Raw genomic sequence first — 19,345 nt, forward strand, 5'->3', positions numbered from 1 at the left:
GTTTTAAACCCTGAGTTAACCAGAGATTGATCTGAAGAATGGTTGTATTTGGGGACTGCCATTCGTCATATGGCCTGAAAGGGTCGTTTTCTCCCCCAACCCTGTCACCTTTGATGAATCCTCGCTAAAGACTCCTCTGCTTAAGGCAGCGTTTGCGTTGGCTGAGAGGCCTCTCGCATTTTTATCTCTCCCTCCGATTTTTGGCAACACACTTTGAACTGTACCACAGAACATTACTTTATTTTGTGTTTGTTTGTGATGAGTGGCCCACAGAGGGCTTTTAATAATTGTTCTGGGAGAAATTAATTTTCTTTGTAACTATTTTCAAATCCGCTATGTGAAAACGTTCTCCTTGGGGATGACAGTTTTGCATTTTGCACTTGTTTATTTCTGGAAAAAAAAAAAAAAAAAAGTCAGGGATCACTTACTTTTCCATTTGGTCACAAAACCACACAGAATAATTGCTGGAAAGATTCCCACTCAGTTTGTTAAGTTATATCTATTGGACTGAATTTTTAAGCTAATGCTACACTAAGACAATTCCTACAAGTTTACAAAAATTTTAAATACTAAAACATTAAAATACTGAAACGAAAACTGTTTAATAAATTTACAACTATGGCAAATTTGGCATTGGCTATGCAAAGACATTGAAGGTGACGTGCTTAAAATTTTGCAATCGTGACAAAAAATTGTCTATGTGAAGCGAGCTCAGCAGATTGTCTGCTGATTTCATCACTTTAAAAGTGACTTCTCTTCCCAGTCACTATGTTTCCCCCTCTTCCCTCACACAGCAGTTGTTTTTAAGTTGATACTGGGGTCAGCAATGTTCACTGGAACCCTGAGCCATGCTCCAGATGGTGACGACAGACACTGGTTAATACTGTTCACCTCTTCAACACCAAACTCTAGTCTCCTGTATCAAATCTGAAGGGCATTTTAATAGTTTGAAGTCAGTCAAGCATGAAATTAATGAAATGCCCTTTTTAATCAGGTTTAAACTAAATCTTGTGTGATTTGGGGAAATATTGCTTGAACACTGAAGTTTGGAAATGAGTCATTATTATGAAGTTCAGCATCTCAACACTTTTCAACTGTGAGTGAATATTTGAGATTGAATGATGTGTTAAAATGGGATGCAGTTGCGTTTCTAATGCTAGAACAAATGTCATGTTCTAGCAAATGTCTAAGACTAAATCTATTGGATCTTAATAATCCAAGATATTTAGGCTCAGAATATCTTGGATTAATTTATAAGTGCTTCTCCAAATACCTTAAATTGTGATGAAGAACAATCGTGACAGAGCGAACATTACGTGAAACACCTGAATAGTCTTATCATTGCCACTTAAAAAGAAAAAAAATCATTGCATGTCCGAAAAACTCCACTTTCTTTTTTTTTTCTTTTCGAATTTTTTCCCCTTACTCCATTCAATGCTACTAATTAACGTTTTTTTTTCTGATTTTCTGTATCGGCTCGGTATTAAACGTCAGATACAGTATGTGTATCAATACTGGAAGTGAAAAAGTGGATCAGTACATTCCTATTTTTCAGCAACTATTCTAATAATAAGGCTCAAAAAGTCTTATTAATACTGTTTTGAACTAAGATATTAAAAACTTTTCTAAGTGTCTTTGAAAAGGTCATTTTGAATTAAACCGCAGAGGTTTTATGAAACACTACAATTTCATGTAGAGGTTTGTCTGTTCAGCTTTTGAACACTTAATATCCGCAGTTTCCCATGAAACTTCCATAACTTCACAATATAACATAGATTACAATGATCACACTGGATAGTCCTAGTTTTGTCCAACCTTCAACATTGAGGGAAAAGGGCCACTAATGCAACAATGTGATACTTAGTTCATTGCTTTAACTACTTTTACAAATAGAACACATTCAGCAACAAATTATTTGACTCAGAATAAATGTAGTATGTTAGTTTATAACATGCTAAAGAGGAGATTAGAACCAAACTTAATCTTGCATTTATAAGCAACCACATAAAAACAGCAAAAACGTGACGACTTATTTGCAGAAAGGTTACAAAACGGTTTCCCTGCTGAGAAACAAACAATGGAAATTAATAAATTGGAATTAAGGCTCTGTGGGAATAACTGTTTACCTTAGGGTGTGTGCAGCTATTGCATTTGCCAGCTATTCCTGAGGGAATTGACATTTTCTAATGTTACCCAAAACAGGAAAGAGGACTCTGAGAAGACACAAACTCAGTTCTGATGCATTAAAACACAGATAAAATGTATAAAACAATGTTTTTTTTGTGTGTGTGTCAGTTTAAACAATTGATTGAAGTTCTGTAATGATTGAAAAGCAGTGATTACAAAAGAAATGTCTCATATTCCCATTTATCCTTGCCCTGTGATGGACCAGCGACTTGTCCAGGACGTATCTGACCTCTCGCCCAGTGACCTCTGGAGATTGGCACCAGACCCACTGTGACTCTTTAGACAATGGATAGGTTTCTGTTTTAGAAATACCAGAATTTTGGTGATGTTCTTACATCAAATTCAGATAAGCATAATCATTTAGAAACAACATCCATAAGACCTGGGAAAAAAGGTCGCTGAATGTTGTCCCAGACAGAACTGATATTCTTTGTTTCATTAAGTCACAGGACATGTCGCTATATGATATTTTTAAAAACATTTTGCTAACTTTGCAATGGATAGATGTACAAAATCCTTTTCCAGTAAGTTTCTAAACAGCACTAAAAAAAGCAATCGTTGAATCATGTTTCAATGTGCCTGCAAAATAATTTTAAGTGTTGTTATTGTGGGAATATACAAAAAGGTAACCAGTCTGTTACAATTAATGTAGCAAGCTTTCTTGCTTTTAATTAAATAAATAAACAGCAAAAAACTTTGATTTGTAACGCTTTTTGATTGTTCTCGGCTTTGAGGGAAAGGAGGAACCCGTGTGTTGATTTGAAAAATATCACAATGTTAAAAGATCCACAGCAGCTGGCTACTTTTTGCAGGCCTATTGAAGCTCCTGCATTCCTGCGTATAGCTCCACTTTGAGTAAAGTTAGAGTCGAAGCTGGAACCTCTGTGTCTGACACACACCCACACTGAACTCCCTCTCTCCTCTACTAATAAATAATTATCCTTTTGTGTGATGTGGCTTTGCTCCAAGGCCGTGCACTTTATGTGAAATGCTTTTAGCCAAGGAGTCCAAAAGGGGAAAATTCACACAAAAACACTTTGACTTTTAGAGTTTACGTTACACTTTTAGATGGTACAATAAACACGTGGCTTGCTGATGCCCATTGTTGCATCAGCAAGCGAATGCTCATCTCAACAAAACTGATCTTTTCTGTGTCTTTATCATATTTTTGTTCTACTTAATTATTGCACATAAGTATTGAAAATAGAATATTTTTTTTAAAAAAAGACATGAACTTGAACATGATGTCCGATGACGCTCGCTTGACAAAAAGGGCCATTTATTCAAAAACTTCCAGAGAACTCATAAGTTTTTGGGGGGAGACAATTTTAAATATATTTCAATTCAAACATTTTTGTTTCATTTTGAAAGTTTTACAGCTAAAGACAATCGATTGCATGCGATCACAATAGAAATTCTGAACATCTAATTAACTAACTCAAGTCCTCAACACTTCAGCTTGGACAAAGAGTGGAGAGCAACACCCTCTAAAGCAAGGGTGACATTTGTCAGAATCTACTCACATAGATGCAGCCTGTAGTTTGTGGGCCAAAGCAGTGGAGTCATCTGGCTCCTCCCCCTGTTCAGAGTTATGCAGTATTTCAGGCTTCAGGAGAATAAGGAAAGCCAGACAATGTAGAGACACAGCATCCAGACACCTTTAACTCAGCAGTCTTAATTCTTAATCTCACTTCTTCTGCAGGATTTCAAGTTTGTCATCCAGTTTTTTTAATTTTCGATTAAGTTTTATGTTTTCCTCCATCATAACAGGTTGGGAAAAAAATGACTTTGGAAGCGCACTGCGAGAACTTATGTTTGTTTCTGAATACGTTTTGGCTCCAAAGGTTTTGTTCTTTCACGTACTCTTACTGATAACCTGTTAGGATAACCTGAGTCTTTTTATTTATTGATTCCTTTTTCCTGGAGTATCATCCATTTTTGTTTGGACTGCTTTAAACTGCATTCAGCGATGCTGACTGAACTGAACTTCGGAGGTATGTCTGTGGGGTCAGATGTCTGCGATCTGACCCTCTTACCACCAGCACCTCCTGTGCCATCCCTACCAGGAGCTGGAGGGATACCTGTTGGTGGCGGCCAATGGACCCAGCTGCTTGACCTTCACCCTGGCTCTCCCTACGGCACCCTGAACTCCCACCATTCCCTGATAAAGCAGGAGCCCAACTGGGGGGCCGCTGACCTAAACGAGGACCCGCACTGTGGACACGGGGCCTTTACCGTTCACTTCTCCGGGCAGTTCACCGGCTCAGGCCCTTGTCGGGTCGGCACCTTTGGGGAGACACCCGTGAATCAAAGGATGTTTCCCACTGGGGCCTACCTGCCCGGCTGTGTGGACAGCCCACCTCCGACCAGGAATCAGGGTAAGGAACCCGTCACAAATCTGTCTTTAACAGAATCAGTTAAAGACAAACATCAAATTTTTTATTACTGACTAAAGCAGCATAGAGATTTTTATTCACCTTCGTGTTTAAATGTTTTAGAGCAGAGTCTCAACAGGATCATTATGAACCATAACAGCTGTGACAGGATCTGTAGCACATTTCTCAGTTCTGGACTCAGTCAACACTTGCGGGAAAAATGTCTTAAACAGGATATTATGACTCAAGTATCAGCTGAGGACTGAGTTGTTTTTGTGAAGTTACCCAAAAGTAACCAGTTGGAAGCATGGCTGAAAATACAGGACAATCTCTGCCAAGTCCAGGATTCTAACGCACAAACAAATTTAAGTTTCACAATACTCTAAATTTAACTTCAGTTGTACAAAGCCTTACAGCACATATTTCACTCTGTTTTTTTTAATCTTTTTTTATTTTGAAGCAAAAACAAAAACACCGCCTAAGCAGCATGGAAACATTTTAAATTAGGTGTTAAATTTTACTGTGTATGAGAAAAAAATAACTCTTGATTTCCACGACAGGATACCTTCTTCGATCAAAAATTTGAATGTCAAACGGAAAAACATGCCACCACGTCTTTTGACAAGCATGGTCAAAACAAGACTGTAGTTAGACTTCACAAATCATTAAATGAAATCTGGAGGGGGGAAAAACATATCTAGTTCACAAACTCCAACTCATATGCTTGTTTTGGAAACCTTATAAAATCTCATACTTAATTTTATGACTGTGCTATGAGAATTCACATTTTTCAAATTAAGGTAGGCTGACTCTGCCGATACATTTTACAGTGGAAAATAGTTTCTGATGCAGCAGTAAAAGAGAAAACTTTTTTCAAGATGCTTAAGGGGTTTAAGACTTAATGAGTCATTTTTATAAGAAAGTATTTAACTTTCAGCTCAAGCCTGACTCAGGATGTCCCTCATTGGTGTGTGTGTGTGTGTGTGTCAAATAAACATTTTAAGAATTTATACAACAATATTAAGCCTCCACTTAAAGTTGACATTATGTTTTAAAAGCATTAAATGTGAAACTACTGTTGTTTAAGACTGTTGGGATTGATATTGTTCATTTCTTCTACTAAGCTTCTCCAACAGTAGCTCATTCTCAGACTGTCTCTTGTGTTTTTGCCAGATTTCTTTTTCCACCTGCCATAAATTTTGCAACCACAAGGCCAGAGATAGATGAGGGGAAAACGAATATGTTTCTGAGGAAAGAGGATTTAGTTGTGTGATGAATGTCTCTCCGCGGTAACCCTGCCAGGGACTAAGAGCAGCAGAGTACAGATAACTGACCTAACAACTTCACAACCTTTAAGACATCACAAGTCGTTTGTCAGATTGTAACCTTTAATGGCTCGAGCAGAAAAAAAAAACATCTTTTTCTTTTTTTTTTCTATTTCTATTTCCATCTCCATCTTCATTTGTTTTTCCTCTCAGGTTATGGAGCAGTTGGTTTAGACAGCAACCCCAGTTACGGTCACACACCCTCCCACCACAATCCCCAGCTCTCCAGCCTGTCCTTCAAGCACGAGGACACGCTGTCACCGCCGAGCAGCATAGGTAAATGTCTGCGCCGTGACTTGTCTTCACCAGACTGGAAAACTGTCGTGTCTCGTCATCAAGGTTATATAAAGTAACCCATCATTTCTCAGATCACAAACAGCATCGCTAATATCCACTTTCATTCAAGTGCCTCCATTTCTGGCACAGGTCAACACAGTTTCCCTTAATGACTTTGGAAATCATAACTTAAAGGGAATAACTTTTCTGAGACTCTGTTGGAATGTCAGAAACTGTCTGGGGAGCAGTATACTATATGAACCTGAAAACTACCACAGTTTCTCGTCAAACGTCTTGAAAAGAGGAGACGTGCAAGCCATTTAAATTAACTATTATTTGTTTTACAAATATATTATGAAAGTGCATGCAGGTACAATAATATTTCTGGGCTCTCCAAGGATGAATGATGTTCATCTGGTTTTTATTGGATCCTACAGTGTTTTATAACACGCAAATTATACAGCGCACGTTCTTAATACTCGAGCTTTAACTTCAACCTTTTCTAAATACTCCAATAAACTAACTTGTGTGGCACAAAAGTTAGTTTTCTGTGCTACAAAAGCAACAAAGCAAAGGTTAGTTTTGTGCTACAAAACTAATGTTTGTAGCACAAAAGTCAGTTTTTTCTTTGTTGTCCATTTGTTCTGATCTTTAGAAACTCCTAACTATAAACTAAGTCTAAATCCCATTTCACAGGGTTGTTCCTGTGAAATTGAAAGTTCCCTCTTCATTCTGGTAGGGCTTACATCGGAGAAATGGGATACTCAACTGAGAAGTGGATACATTATAAGTTATCAACTGCTTCTTGCGCATAAACATGTGAAGTAACATGTGCGCATATGCCATTGTTTTATTTTTATGCAGAAATTGATTATAAGTAACAAAAAAGTAATATTATCCAGAAATCAGCAAAGCATGAATTTACTTTAATGTATTCAGACTGTATTTAGGTTTTTATTACTGTATTGCCAAAATACTAACGAAAAGTACATTGTTGCAACCTTACTTTGTTTTGTTTTTGGTTTTTTGTAAAAAAAAAAAAAAAAAAAAAAAAAGCAAACTGATTTTCAGGATTTGCTGTTTGTTTTTTTTTCTTTTTTTTTAGTAGACCTGAAAAGTAAAATAACACCAAAACACGTTGTAATGATTGTAATTGTTTTTTTGTTTGTTTGTTTGTTTGTTTGCTTTTTGTCCTGGACAATATTTAAACATTACAACTAAACTTGTAATCTATTATAAAAATTCAACTGAGAACTGACATATGAACTTGGGTCACACTATTAGTAGTTAGTTTGGGTGCAGGTGGGTAACTGTTTGGTCTCAGCATCATGTTTCTACTACCTATCTCACATGAATAGTAAATAAATCATATAACTTGTATTTTTTTATTACTTGCTTTCAGTACATATGCACTATTCAAACCAGGAGGTGCATCAAAAGTGAGAGACACACTTCAAGGACATGGAAGGATTTGCAGCACACATGGGGAAATATTTAACAGTCTGACAGCAGCTTTATATTTTTGAGTGTATCTGGAAGCATGTAAACTACTGATTGCAAGTGATTCCCAAAAATATATATTTTTAAGGGCTAGAAAGTCCTCTTCCTTATTCTATTTCTGCACAATAAAATAAGAAAAAAAAATACTTAAGGAGTGAGAAAAGCGAACAGGGATTTCAGCCTGTCTTTTTTAAAGGTCATGCAATGCTGGCCTATTTTAAATGAGCTTTTTACGTCTCATTTTTTCAGTTGACCAGCAGTATTCCACACCAAATCCCATGTTTGGCTGCCACAGTCCTCCAGAATCCTGCCCAAGCAATCAAGCTCTGTTGCTGAGAAACTACAACAGGTACAATTATCCCCTCTTCACGCATTTATTGCTCCTACTTTTTCACTCTGTCTGCCTTCAGTCACCCTTGAACAAAATTTTCCCTCTTACACCAACGTTGTTAGACTCCTCACTCATCTGTCAACGTCAGTTATTTTCCACTTTTCTTGGTAATTTTTAGAAGTGTGAACTGTCTCTGATCCCACGCAGAGCTCTGCATTGGCTTCTGCGTTGCCTGTATCATGAATCCTCATTTGTTCTGAGGCTAAGTGCTGCCCACTGGTGCTCAGCAGGCCAAAAAAAACACAGTGTGACCTACTGCTGATGTGTCCGAGTCCTCACTGCGGAAAAAAAAAAAAAAAAAATAGGAAGAAAGTAGAACAGACAAGTTCAGTGAAAGTGTGAGACTTGGTTGGTGGGGGTAAAGGGAAATCTGCCTGTTTCAGACACTAAATGTGTCTTCAGCTTGTGTTCGTTTTGATGTAAAGCATCTCAAGCAGTAAATTAGGAGGACATTCTTCAGATGCCGACTGGAGATGTTGTTGGAGAAAAGGAACATGTGCAACCCAAATATTGGGACAGCAGCAGATAAGCGGGAGGAAGAGTGTGCTGCTGTTAGAGCTCATGGCAGGAACTGGAAACCCTCAAGCGAGCACGCAGGCATGCATATGCGTGCACAAACTCACACACACGGCAAGTACATGTCAGATATCAATGAGTCTTTCCATAGTTTACCATAGCTCAGGGCTGATTAGCGAGCCATCGCGATCCTTCCCTCAAGGACTTCTCAAGGAATGCCGTCCAGAATTCCCCCGAAACTGTTTCCCGCCACTAATGATGCTGAGGACAGAGTGATGTCATGCTCTGGTCCAGGGTGTACTAGGCACGGAGGCGTTCACTCCCACAGAGAGTGCAATCGCATCTTTAAAAGTGTGCATGCCTGGGTGCGCGTGTGTGTGTGGGGGGGGAGGGGTGCGTGTGTTGGCAGTGGGTTCTGCCAAGGTAAAAACAGACTCAATGTGTTTTATAATGAGAGCGCTATAGTTTGGTGGATGGAAAGAATTAATTAGCGAACTATCAGCAGTTCCTTTCAACACGAGATCTTCATCTAATCACCTTCATATCGTTTCATGATACTATTTTCTTTTAATGTCAGTGATAACCTGTACCAAATGGCATCTCAGCTGGAATGCGTCACATGGAACCAAATGAACACACTGACATCAACAATGAAGAGGTGAGATCGCTTTTTGTGTTTTAACTGTATATTTTTAAAATGTCATTTTCATTAAACTTTAGAACAAGTTTTTTGTGGAGCTCTTGGATGAGGAAGAGGGTTTTAGCTGCATAGCTATTGCCAATAAATAAAAACAGGGCACAAAGGAACGTTTAATTATATACTTAGTGTTTTTATCTGTATATTTTATATTTTGATGAGTTTTACCTTTGAATGTTTCAGGTATTATTTTGACCAAAGGATAGATTTGTCTTTTTGGTCAAATGTATCTTTATGATAAATGATTATATGATGATCAAACACAATCATTTCTGACTCAGATGTGGTTTAGTCAAGTGTTGCTCACATGACATGACATGTTTCATGTAACAGAAATCTATTTAAAAGCTGCGAGGTAAGTTTGTTGCAGTTCATGTTACAGTTAAGAGGCTTTTTTGTTGTTTTTTTTGCTTTGTTTTAGTTTGTTCTCAAACCTCACATCCAGCTCACTTACTTGCATTTTATTTATCTGCTTTTGCCGGCAGTCATGCGATCAGTTATGACAGTGACCCTCCAGCTCCAGCCCCGCCCATGCTCGTCAGCGCCCAGTACCACATTCACACACATGGTGTTTTCAAAGGACTCCAGGTCAGACAGATAACTGAAATGCATACATATACACTTGTACAAATTAGGTAAATTATTTAACAATAATTTACCTAATGTAATGTTGCCAAGGATGTCAGACGGGTGCCTGGCTTGGCTCCTCCAGCGGCAAAATCTGCAGAGGCCAGCGAGAAGCGCCCTTTTGTGTGCACTCATCCCGGCTGCAACAAGAGATACTTCAAGCAGTCGCATCTGCAGATGCATGGCCGAAAACATTCAGGTAAAAGCTACATCAATATTTAAGTTGTTTCTTGCACATTTGGGGTCCCAAAAGGGATAAAGAAATGCTAATGTCAGTGGCGTTGGGGGTTATTTTGCAGGAGAAAGGCCTTACCGGTGTGATTTCACGGATTGTGGCCGCAGATTCTCTCGCTCAGATCAGTTAAAGAGACACCAACGCAGACACACAGGTAGATTCACTTAACCTGTTTTTCATATTGCCTAATTGGAGGCAGAAACCTGTTAAGATAAGAAGTTTCTGCATACATACTTAATAATAAGGTGTCTCCACTTTGTGATGAATGAAACCCTGTTGTTGCTAATTACTGTGAAATTTCCATCATGAATTACTGCTATGATAGCAATGTATTGCAATCATTAAATATGAATAATACACAATAAACAAATGTGAATATATTTTCGTTTTGTTTCTTTTCTGACATTTATATATGTATATAATCAGAAATCCCTTCAAGTCATATAGTACAAGGACATTGTTTTGAAATCGTAACCTCTCTAATGCTTGCTATTTGCAGCACTTTCAGTGTTTGACAGTGATTGCTCCATCTAATTGTACATTCATACTCTGACTCCCCACCCTTCCTCTTGACATTTTTCCACTGTGACTGTGACCGTCACGTCTGCAGGAGTGAAGCCCTTTGAGTGTGAGACCTGTCAGAGAAAGTTCTCACGGTCAGATCACCTTAAGACACACACTCGGACTCATACAGGTAAAACAAGTGCGTATACCTTTTATTTTCTTCCTCTCAATCGTTCTCAATTCAATTCGTCAACAAATTCAACTCACGCACTTTATTGCCTGTTATTCTAAAGCACTATCTTCTTCGGTTGTGGGTTTTTTTTTCTTCGTTTGTCCACTTTTTGTCAGGTGAGAAGCCCTTTACTTGCCGCTGGCCCAACTGTCAGAAGAAGTTTGCCCGCTCTGACGAGCTGGTGCGCCACAACAGCATGCACCAGAGGAACCTGACCAAGCTGCAGCCTGCCATCTGAGCAGCGAGAGGCTGGGGAGTAACATGAAGAAGAAGGTGACAATATGTTGTGCCAGCTCACAGAGAAACACGCCTGGAGCCTGGTCAGCAGTTTAGGGTGGCCTGCCAGACTTGGTGAAGCGGTGAGCGCAGCTGACGGTGGCACCAGTCAGACATCTGATGCCAGAAGAACAGACTGACTAAAATCATCAGGATACTCCTCAACCGCTGCTCGTAAAGGTTATATCACATTAAATCTCAGACCTTGAGAGGATAGAGTGCCACACAAATTCTGAGCCAAGAATATTTTTTGCTGTTTATGGGCGATGAGGAAAACTTTAATACACTCTATTGTAATACATTCTGTTGTCATGTACTTGCACTGTTTTATTTTGTTTAATTTTTGTCTGACTTTGAAAATGTTATGGATTTTGCATTAAGATCACAAAAACAGACTTTTATTCCCACTTTTTTTGTCTACATTTTTATATGTCTTAAAGTAGGTTATTACTCACCAAAGTGCTTTGTATATATTGTATGTGGTGCCTTTTTGTGTAACACTCCAGACATTTCTTAGGCATTATCTGTGCTGTTTCATAAAACTGATTTGACAACAGTGTTCTGTGTGAAAGACTGTGTGTGAAAGACACAGAGTACTGAGCGTTGTCGAAATAAGAGAGGCCACCTATGAGCAGTGTTGGTGTGCCTTGGTGGTGAAAGACAGTAAAATGGTGCCCCTCTGTGACTCTGACAAGATGCAGGTCTGACCCTCTTAAATCTCTGACACACATCTTCCTAACCAGTAACATCTGTGGCCCATTAAATCTCATTAGAGAACATGGAGGTATGGTTCAGGTCTACGACACTTAAGCTACTCCCCCCATCTACACAAGACAAACATCATAATCAGGACAAGTCCGTCTCAATAAATTCTATCATTGGACAGTCAATTTGTTTCAGGAATTCAATTCAAAAACAGAAACTCATATTTATCGATTACACACATAATTATGTCAGGTGCCTATTTCTTCCATTGTTAAGATTTTGGCTTCCCGCTAAAATTTCTTTGTTATAGCAAAATTTCAGTATTGCATGAAATCAAATAAAACACATACATAAAATAGAACAAAAGATTGTTGCTATAGAAGGTAGCTGCTGAGACTATTTATTATCCAAGTATATCAATGGAAAGTTAAGTGGAAGGAAAAAGTGCGCTAGAAAACAGCAACATTAAATTGAGTGGAAATTCAGAAGGCGTGGACAGCAGTTTGACGTAAGGACACGTAAGGACAATAGACATGTTCCTTGTGCTAAACCTTTTCTAAACTCAAAACAATTGCCTTCCTGCAATGCCACATAATAATAACATTATATAACAATACTAAAATAATAATAACTACTGCAATGTACATAGAGCATTAGAAGAATGAAGAAGGTCTCAGTGATGCTTCAGTCCTATCCATCTTAGTAAAATGCTGTTCAGAAAAGTCGGATCGTTCAAGAAAATGTATTGCAGCCTTTTGGTCACAGCAAGAGATGCGACCTGTCAGTAAATACCTCTGCATAACAATTCAGCACATCGCAGATGCAACATATGTGTCTGTGGACAGCTCGCTTTGCTAACATTATGAAGGACAAATAAGCTTGTCCTTCAAGCTGATATGTCCACGGTTTAATTTCTACCACATTTGAGCCACATGGTGGCAGTGTCAGCATGTTCAGTCCAAATGGGATTTACTTTTCTCCCCCTCAGACGTCAGACTGTACATGTCTGCTCTGCTCTCGGCCTTCTTGGTACTGAAAATCCACAACACTTTTGGTGATGTCAGTGAAAGGGAGAAACAAGGCATCATTAAATATAAATGTTGTGGATGGAGATGTGTGTCAGCTTCTGTGCAAGAGATGAGATGATTCAGCCACTGCAGGTATGTTAATAAAACATGACTGAATGTGGGCAGAAAGAGCTGCTGCCCAGCTATCAGGGAAAATGTTGTCATATAACCAGGAAAACAATGTAAACACGCATAAGCAGGATGGCTATATATTGAAGTGGGTTAACATATTTGATCCTTTAAATCATACAAACACAAGCTAGAAATAGACCTGCAAACAGAGGACATTCAAACCACTGTCACTATCTGCACTTGCTGTCAAGAACCAAAGAATTCAAAACAACTTCAAGCATTTTTTTCACCTGCTTCTTCTTTCATTTGTCAGACTTTTGAAATGTAACAAACTATCTTGCTGCTTCCGGATCAGGGTGGCTTGTCCTGAATTATGAATTCATCTGCAGAATTGTGTATTTCAGAAAGTTTGGATTATGTACACGCAGGTAATTTCTCTTCTCCAGCACGTCTAGTGACGCAATTATCTAGATATATAATTTGTTTTACTCGTTTCTCTTTCACTCTACTTTCCTGCAGCAGTGTCAGACTCTCAATCACCAACTTTAGCCATTGAAGAGTGAACAAAAGTACATTTTTACTACAATGCTTACATTGTAGAACCTTACAGTTGCAGAGCTAACAAAGATTAAAATACTTTCCTCCTGCTTCAAGGTCAGACTCGGTTCATTTTAGCCGTCCTTCAGGTTGTTTTCCAATCCGCGTAATGGCTGTGAGGCACTATCTCTGTGATGTTCGTTTTTCTTTCCTGTTTCTTAATCCAATGCACTTTGATTAGGAAGGGCTGCTCTTTGTTCTGGCTCGGCAGGGGCGTTGTGAATCATGAGGGAGATCACAGGAATTGCCGAGCTGAACATTTTACTCACTCCAGTTGCCTCTTAACAGAGACTGCAGACGAGAGCCAAATGCTTTAAACCTCCTCGGTCATTACTGCCATCATTATCACATGCTTTTGGAGAGACGCTGACCTCGACCCTTTGCGCTGATCTACCTGATTCACTGCATTCCTCATGAATGAGAAGGTTTCTGACCGAACGCTGTGGTAGATTTCTACTCTCCACCAACACAGAAAATGTGCGCCACGATTCTATCCCCTCCTGTGAAACGTTAGCTCCGATGTGAATGCATGAACACACTCGAACTTACATGTGCACACGCCACCAGATGCCCCCTCAGCTGTACTGCTGGCTGTTTGCCTTTGAGGGGTGTCGGCGTGGGTAATCTCAGGTGACGTACACCTGGTAATGCACCATCCAAGACATCTGCAGGACAGCAGGCCTGCTAGGTTCACAAACTCCGCAACCAAAGCATCTTGAAGCTTTTCCTTTTCACGGCAAGCACATTGTTTTACGTCCTACACAAATCACCAGGAGAACTGACTAAGCTTATTCGACAAGTTTAAGCCTTTATTTTCTTTGCAGTGCTGCAAATCAAAGGGAATTGCGTTTTTATATCTGGGTTTAGTTAAACCCATGTATTTCCTGCATCAGCATCTGTCTCCTGTTGAGATTCTCTGGGTTAAAAAGCTGTTCTCCAACCTCTGGGAGCAGGAAAGGTCAGTGCACATGTAGCTCACACTGCCCTCTCTGACCCCAAGGGGACTGTTAACAAGGTCAAGGCCTAAGGGACAAAACTTCACTGAGTTACAAGGAGGCCTGTGTGCGGAAACAAAGCTACACCACCAGGAGGCGCTGTCAGCGGCTGTTTGACTGCTAAGTGAAGCATGTTCTTAGTTGTATTCCCAGACAGCTTTTACCCTCCCCTCGGGCTGTAGCGCTCTTGTGCAGAGCTGCTGCTTTTCCGTCTGAGAGGCCTTGGGGTTCTTCGGGGGGTATTCCCTGTGGTCCAGCGTGGAGCCTGAGGGGCTCCTGTGTGTAGGGGGCTTTGGGAATGCGGAGGTCTTGGGGGGCCTGGAGCTCAGATGGGGCCTTGAGGGGAAACTTTCTCACTGAGGGAGCAAAGATGGAGCAGATACAGAAAGACAGCGAGAGGAAAACACCTTGAGAGGAGGCTGTCAGACATGCAGGCAGCAGCCGGGACGATCCCACGAGGGTACGCAGGCAAAGGAACACAAACATGTGCATATGTACACTCCAAACCAAAAGAAATATGTGGGCCAGCAAATAAAGAAAAACATCCCGCTCCCTCCTCAAACATTGCGGCTTTCATCCCCACCCCCTCCACCCTTCCTGTTGCCTCCTCTTTACCACAGGAAGATATTAAATCCTAACAGGATTAGATGTGTCTATCATGTGAGATAAAAGATCACAAACCAACTCAAGCTCCCCAGAGAGCAGCGGGATGGGAACGTCTTCATCTCCTCACTTTCCACCTCTGCCCCAAAGGTATTCAAATGCTGGAACACGGGGAGAAAGAACCCGAGAAACAGGGAGACAAACGACGACAAATGGAGCGAGAGAGTCGTTTTGTCCAAAGATGTGTAGTCTCTCTGGGACAGGTCTGTCTCCACCTTCTGCGTTGCGGACTCCAAAATGTCGGGAAAGAGGCCTGTCTTCTAATTAAAACTTGAAAAGTTTCTCTGAGAGTAAATCAAATAAAATATGCATAAGCCTGTCAGAAGTGGATGACTGAAACAGCCTTGTAAAAGCTGTTTGAAACAGATTTTGAGTCACTCTGACCTCATCTGAAAGGGGCCTCCATTTCTCAAGAGGCAGTTACAATTAGTTCCCAACTCACTAGGTTTATGGTTCCTAAATTGAAACCTACCGCTCTTTAAAGCCTTCTCTCTAATTGTGTAGTCATTAATGGACGATTCCTTATCTACACCGTGTTGATGGTGCATAAAAAGTCATGATGATAGATGAGCACAAAGTGTAGTTCTTGAAAGGAAAGAGATTTCTATCCTGTGCCGTAAACCACCACTAGGGGGAGTAAAGCCCTGTGCTGCCAAATGATGAGGGGGGGAAATCACTTTCCCAGGGATAACGTAAAAGATTGATGCCCTCCTTCAAGCTTCATTGTGCAGGAGTAGAAACATGCAAGGCACTGAATTAGCCTACATACACGACATGCACATACAACCGCACACCTTGCATAAATGCAGGGGGAGTCCTGTGCATCATCAGGGACTGCTTTTACCCAAATGTGCCATTTTTATTTCTGCAGGGCAAGTTTGAGTTTTCACATGTATTTACTGAATGGTCTACCAAATAATAGTTTCATGTGATAATAATATCTCTTTGAATTTCAAAAAAGCGCAATAATTTATTATTTTTTTTTTTTGTACAATAAATCGTCAGCAAGCATTTTCATGTTTGCAGACGAATGTTTCCATGGTCCAAAGTGTTTTTGGACTTTGGCCGGAGTACCAAGAGAGAAGCTATGCCTGTGCAGGGAGAAGATGCAGACTCAATGCAGAAACACCACAGGCAAAGAGTCAAACCCAGGACCGTCCTGTTACAAGGCAGCAGCTCAACCAACTACAGAGCAGCCTTGTTAACACAAATGACTTTGGAAATCTTAACTTACCTAAAAGGGAAAAGGCTCACTCTGATTTAGTGTCTGGCAGTGAGAAATAATGGTAATGAATCTTTTTGTGTAATTACGTAAATGTCTGATTTCAGTTTCATATAGTCTGGACCTCTGCTTGAGAAAATGATGTGAGGATCCCTGTCCTATAGGACAAAAGCTGCTTTTTTAAGAACTTATTCCCCTGAGGCCAAAACTGCAGAGTTTAGGTGCAGCGTAAACATGATCTTTTCTCTTTCTACATGCCCTTCTGTGCAACTCTTCCTATTATAAGAACCATAATAATATTCTAAATGTTATATGACAGAAGGAAAACAGTCGTAGTGCAGCATTATTTTACCTTTTTTACTGTGGTTTCTGTTGGACATCCAATTTGTCCTGCAAGGAAAAGCAAATCCAACCTCTGCCTTCAGCTTTTACTTTAAGACGCAATATCGTTGTTAAAACTCCACAACAATGGACAAAATACTTTTTCAACTCTGCATACTATAATGGGCAATGGCTTATAAAAGCCACAGTGCAAGGTGGCGACAATAATAATAATAATAATAATAATAATAATAATAATAATAATAATAATAATAATAATAATTTATTTTATTTTGAAGCATCCTTCATAACTCTCAAGGTCACTTTAGAAAATAAATAACAACAGCAAGAAACATCAAACTTAACGGTGAATCACAAGGAGTAGGCAGTCTTGAACAGGTGGGTTTTATTTTTCCCAAAAGATCATTGAAAATAACAACAGGGGAAGTAAATCCACAAAGGGCACAAACACTCAAATTAAAATGACAAACAAAAAATAGGGTATCATGACGATTGTATGAGACTGAAAGGAGGTAAGGGGAACTGACAGCTGATTGGATGGATTGTTTAGTTTGTTATGCAGGCTGTTTAATTGTTGTGGCAGTTTGGAGTCCACTGCTGTTAATTTGTGATAAGGAAATGGAGGTAGAAAATGAGAAGAAGACGGTTGGTGGACCAGCCTAAGCGAAAATGATTCTTTGAGGTTGCTGAATGGTGCACTTTGTGACCGTCTTCTCTGAGTGTCTCCAGCCTGATCCTCACCCAGAGGGCTCATTATTATCAGAGAAAAAGGGCTGATCTACGCAGACACTCATATGAGACCCGTCTGAAGGCATTACTATGCGCACACTCTGCCTGCACCCCCCGCGCCCCCGCCGACCCAGTGTGCATGATTAGTACCCTGGTGTAAACAGGAGGGGCAGACTGCTAAACATGGCCGCGAGGCAGCGAGCTTGTGCGCCCTCCCGCCACATCTTCAAGTGAACACACATTTGGTTCATTTACATCTCTGCACACCACTAATACTCATCCACCTTCAATCACACATTGGCTCTGAACACACAGATTCAATACGACACATGACAAACCTCATATGCCGACTTGGAGGAAGTGCATTGAGGAACTTTGGAGTTTCAGGCCTCCCAATTATTCAAATGCATGAAACTGGAACAACCCAACATGCGTAAGTCAACTAATGGAGCAACCAATATATGATCTACATGAGACTAAAATGTTGATACTGTGAAACACCTTGAATCTCTCCAGACATGCAAGAAAATAATTCTTTCACTCCGAGTTTTCTGACCTTGCCTGGTAAACAATAAAAACGTTCAAGTGCAACATTACAGAGCAGCTTTTTGTGGAATTGTGACCTCTGTTCGAAGACTAAAGTAATGGCTTAGGTTATAGCACAACAACACGGCCAACACATACATCCATCGCTCCATCCCTTGTTCCTAATGAGCTTTATCGCATTGGTCCCGCTTGACTTGTCCTGCTAACTGGCACACATATATCCGTATGTTCCACATGAGCAAGCAGAGGGGACAAGCTGGGTGGCAGCGCCGTTCTCTCAGTTACATCCGAAGAGTTTTACTGCAACAGCCAGCAGCAACAGCAAGTCATCTCAACTCCGTCTCTCCGCAGCGCATGTGGACCGCAATTAGTCTAGAGATATGTTAACAGTATATGCATGTTTCTTATGTCCACTGAATCAGAAGACAACATTGAGGATTTAATGTTTGAAAGACCTAGACTGGCTGTCTTAATCTGTAAGAAAATATTGCAATGCAACCTGGAAAAACAAAGTCTTGTAGCTTTTGTAAGCTGTTCATGTTTGTGGACTGATTGCAGGTGCTTGAGAGATCCTAAAAGATAAAGCAAGTACTTGAATAGGTCCATTATGCCTTGTTGGCTGTGATCCGGTCATTGAATACGAGTTCTCACTTGTACCAAAAACTAAATTGACAGGAAAACCAATCCATTGACCACAGATATCAATATGATGTTTGCAAGGACTTAAAACTGCCCAGTTATAAGTAGGAAGACAAGTAGTTTGTCCTCAATCACCTGGATAACTACAATCAGCAGAAAAAAATAACTCTCAGTTTAACAGCCACTTTATGAAGTTCTGATGCAGATAACACACTGAGGATAGAATATGGGATGGTGCTGAATTCCAATGGATTTGCAGTATCTTGATGTGAAAGGTCAACTGTGACTTTTGGGGGCTTGGATGTGTGTTTATGATCTAACAAGCCAAGTTACAGGACATGGCTAACTTGTGTGATCGAGCAACAGAAGCCACGGTTTCCCCCAAAAAAGAACCTAACCTTGGTCGTTGATGTGAAAAACCCACAACAATCCCTTGAACCACAAAACAAATCCAACTTTGAGGAATCAAAGAACGAGTAAAATTGTCTTGTTTAAATAGAGCTGCCTCATTTCACTTATTTCCTCCAACCTCCTTCCTGTTGCAACCCAGACACCAAGAAACTTTATAGAATCACCTTTGTAATGTAGTACACAAGCCTAAAAGACAGGGCTATGACACAAACAAAA

General features: G+C 40.0%; 1 protein-coding gene across 2 annotated transcripts; it reads left to right on the plus strand.

Moving 5' to 3' along the window:
• Window positions 1–3,836: 3,836 nt before the first annotated feature.
• On the plus strand, window positions 3,837–11,697 carry wt1b (WT1 transcription factor b). 2 transcript variants are annotated; one of them, XM_055037062.1, is made up of 9 exons: window positions 3,837–4,565; window positions 6,041–6,163; window positions 7,913–8,012; window positions 9,148–9,228; window positions 9,753–9,855; window positions 9,946–10,093; window positions 10,194–10,283; window positions 10,740–10,832; window positions 10,982–11,697. In XM_055037062.1, exons 1-9 carry the CDS (start codon window positions 4,157–4,159, stop codon window positions 11,101–11,103), a joined length of 1,269 nt encoding a protein of 422 aa, XP_054893037.1. In that variant the 5' UTR covers window positions 3,837–4,156; the 3' UTR covers window positions 11,104–11,697. The 2 variants fall into 2 exon arrangements, with proteins under 2 accessions (XP_054893037.1, XP_054893038.1); XM_055037063.1 differs by having other exon boundaries at window positions 10,740–10,823.
• The last annotated feature ends 7,648 nt before the right edge of the window (window positions 11,698–19,345 follow it).

This window comes from Poeciliopsis prolifica, unplaced genomic scaffold (genome assembly GCF_027474105.1).
Source record: "Poeciliopsis prolifica strain line A6 unplaced genomic scaffold, Auburn_PproV2 SCAFFOLD011, whole genome shotgun sequence".
Lineage (NCBI taxonomy): Eukaryota > Metazoa > Chordata > Actinopteri > Cyprinodontiformes > Poeciliidae > Poeciliopsis > Poeciliopsis prolifica.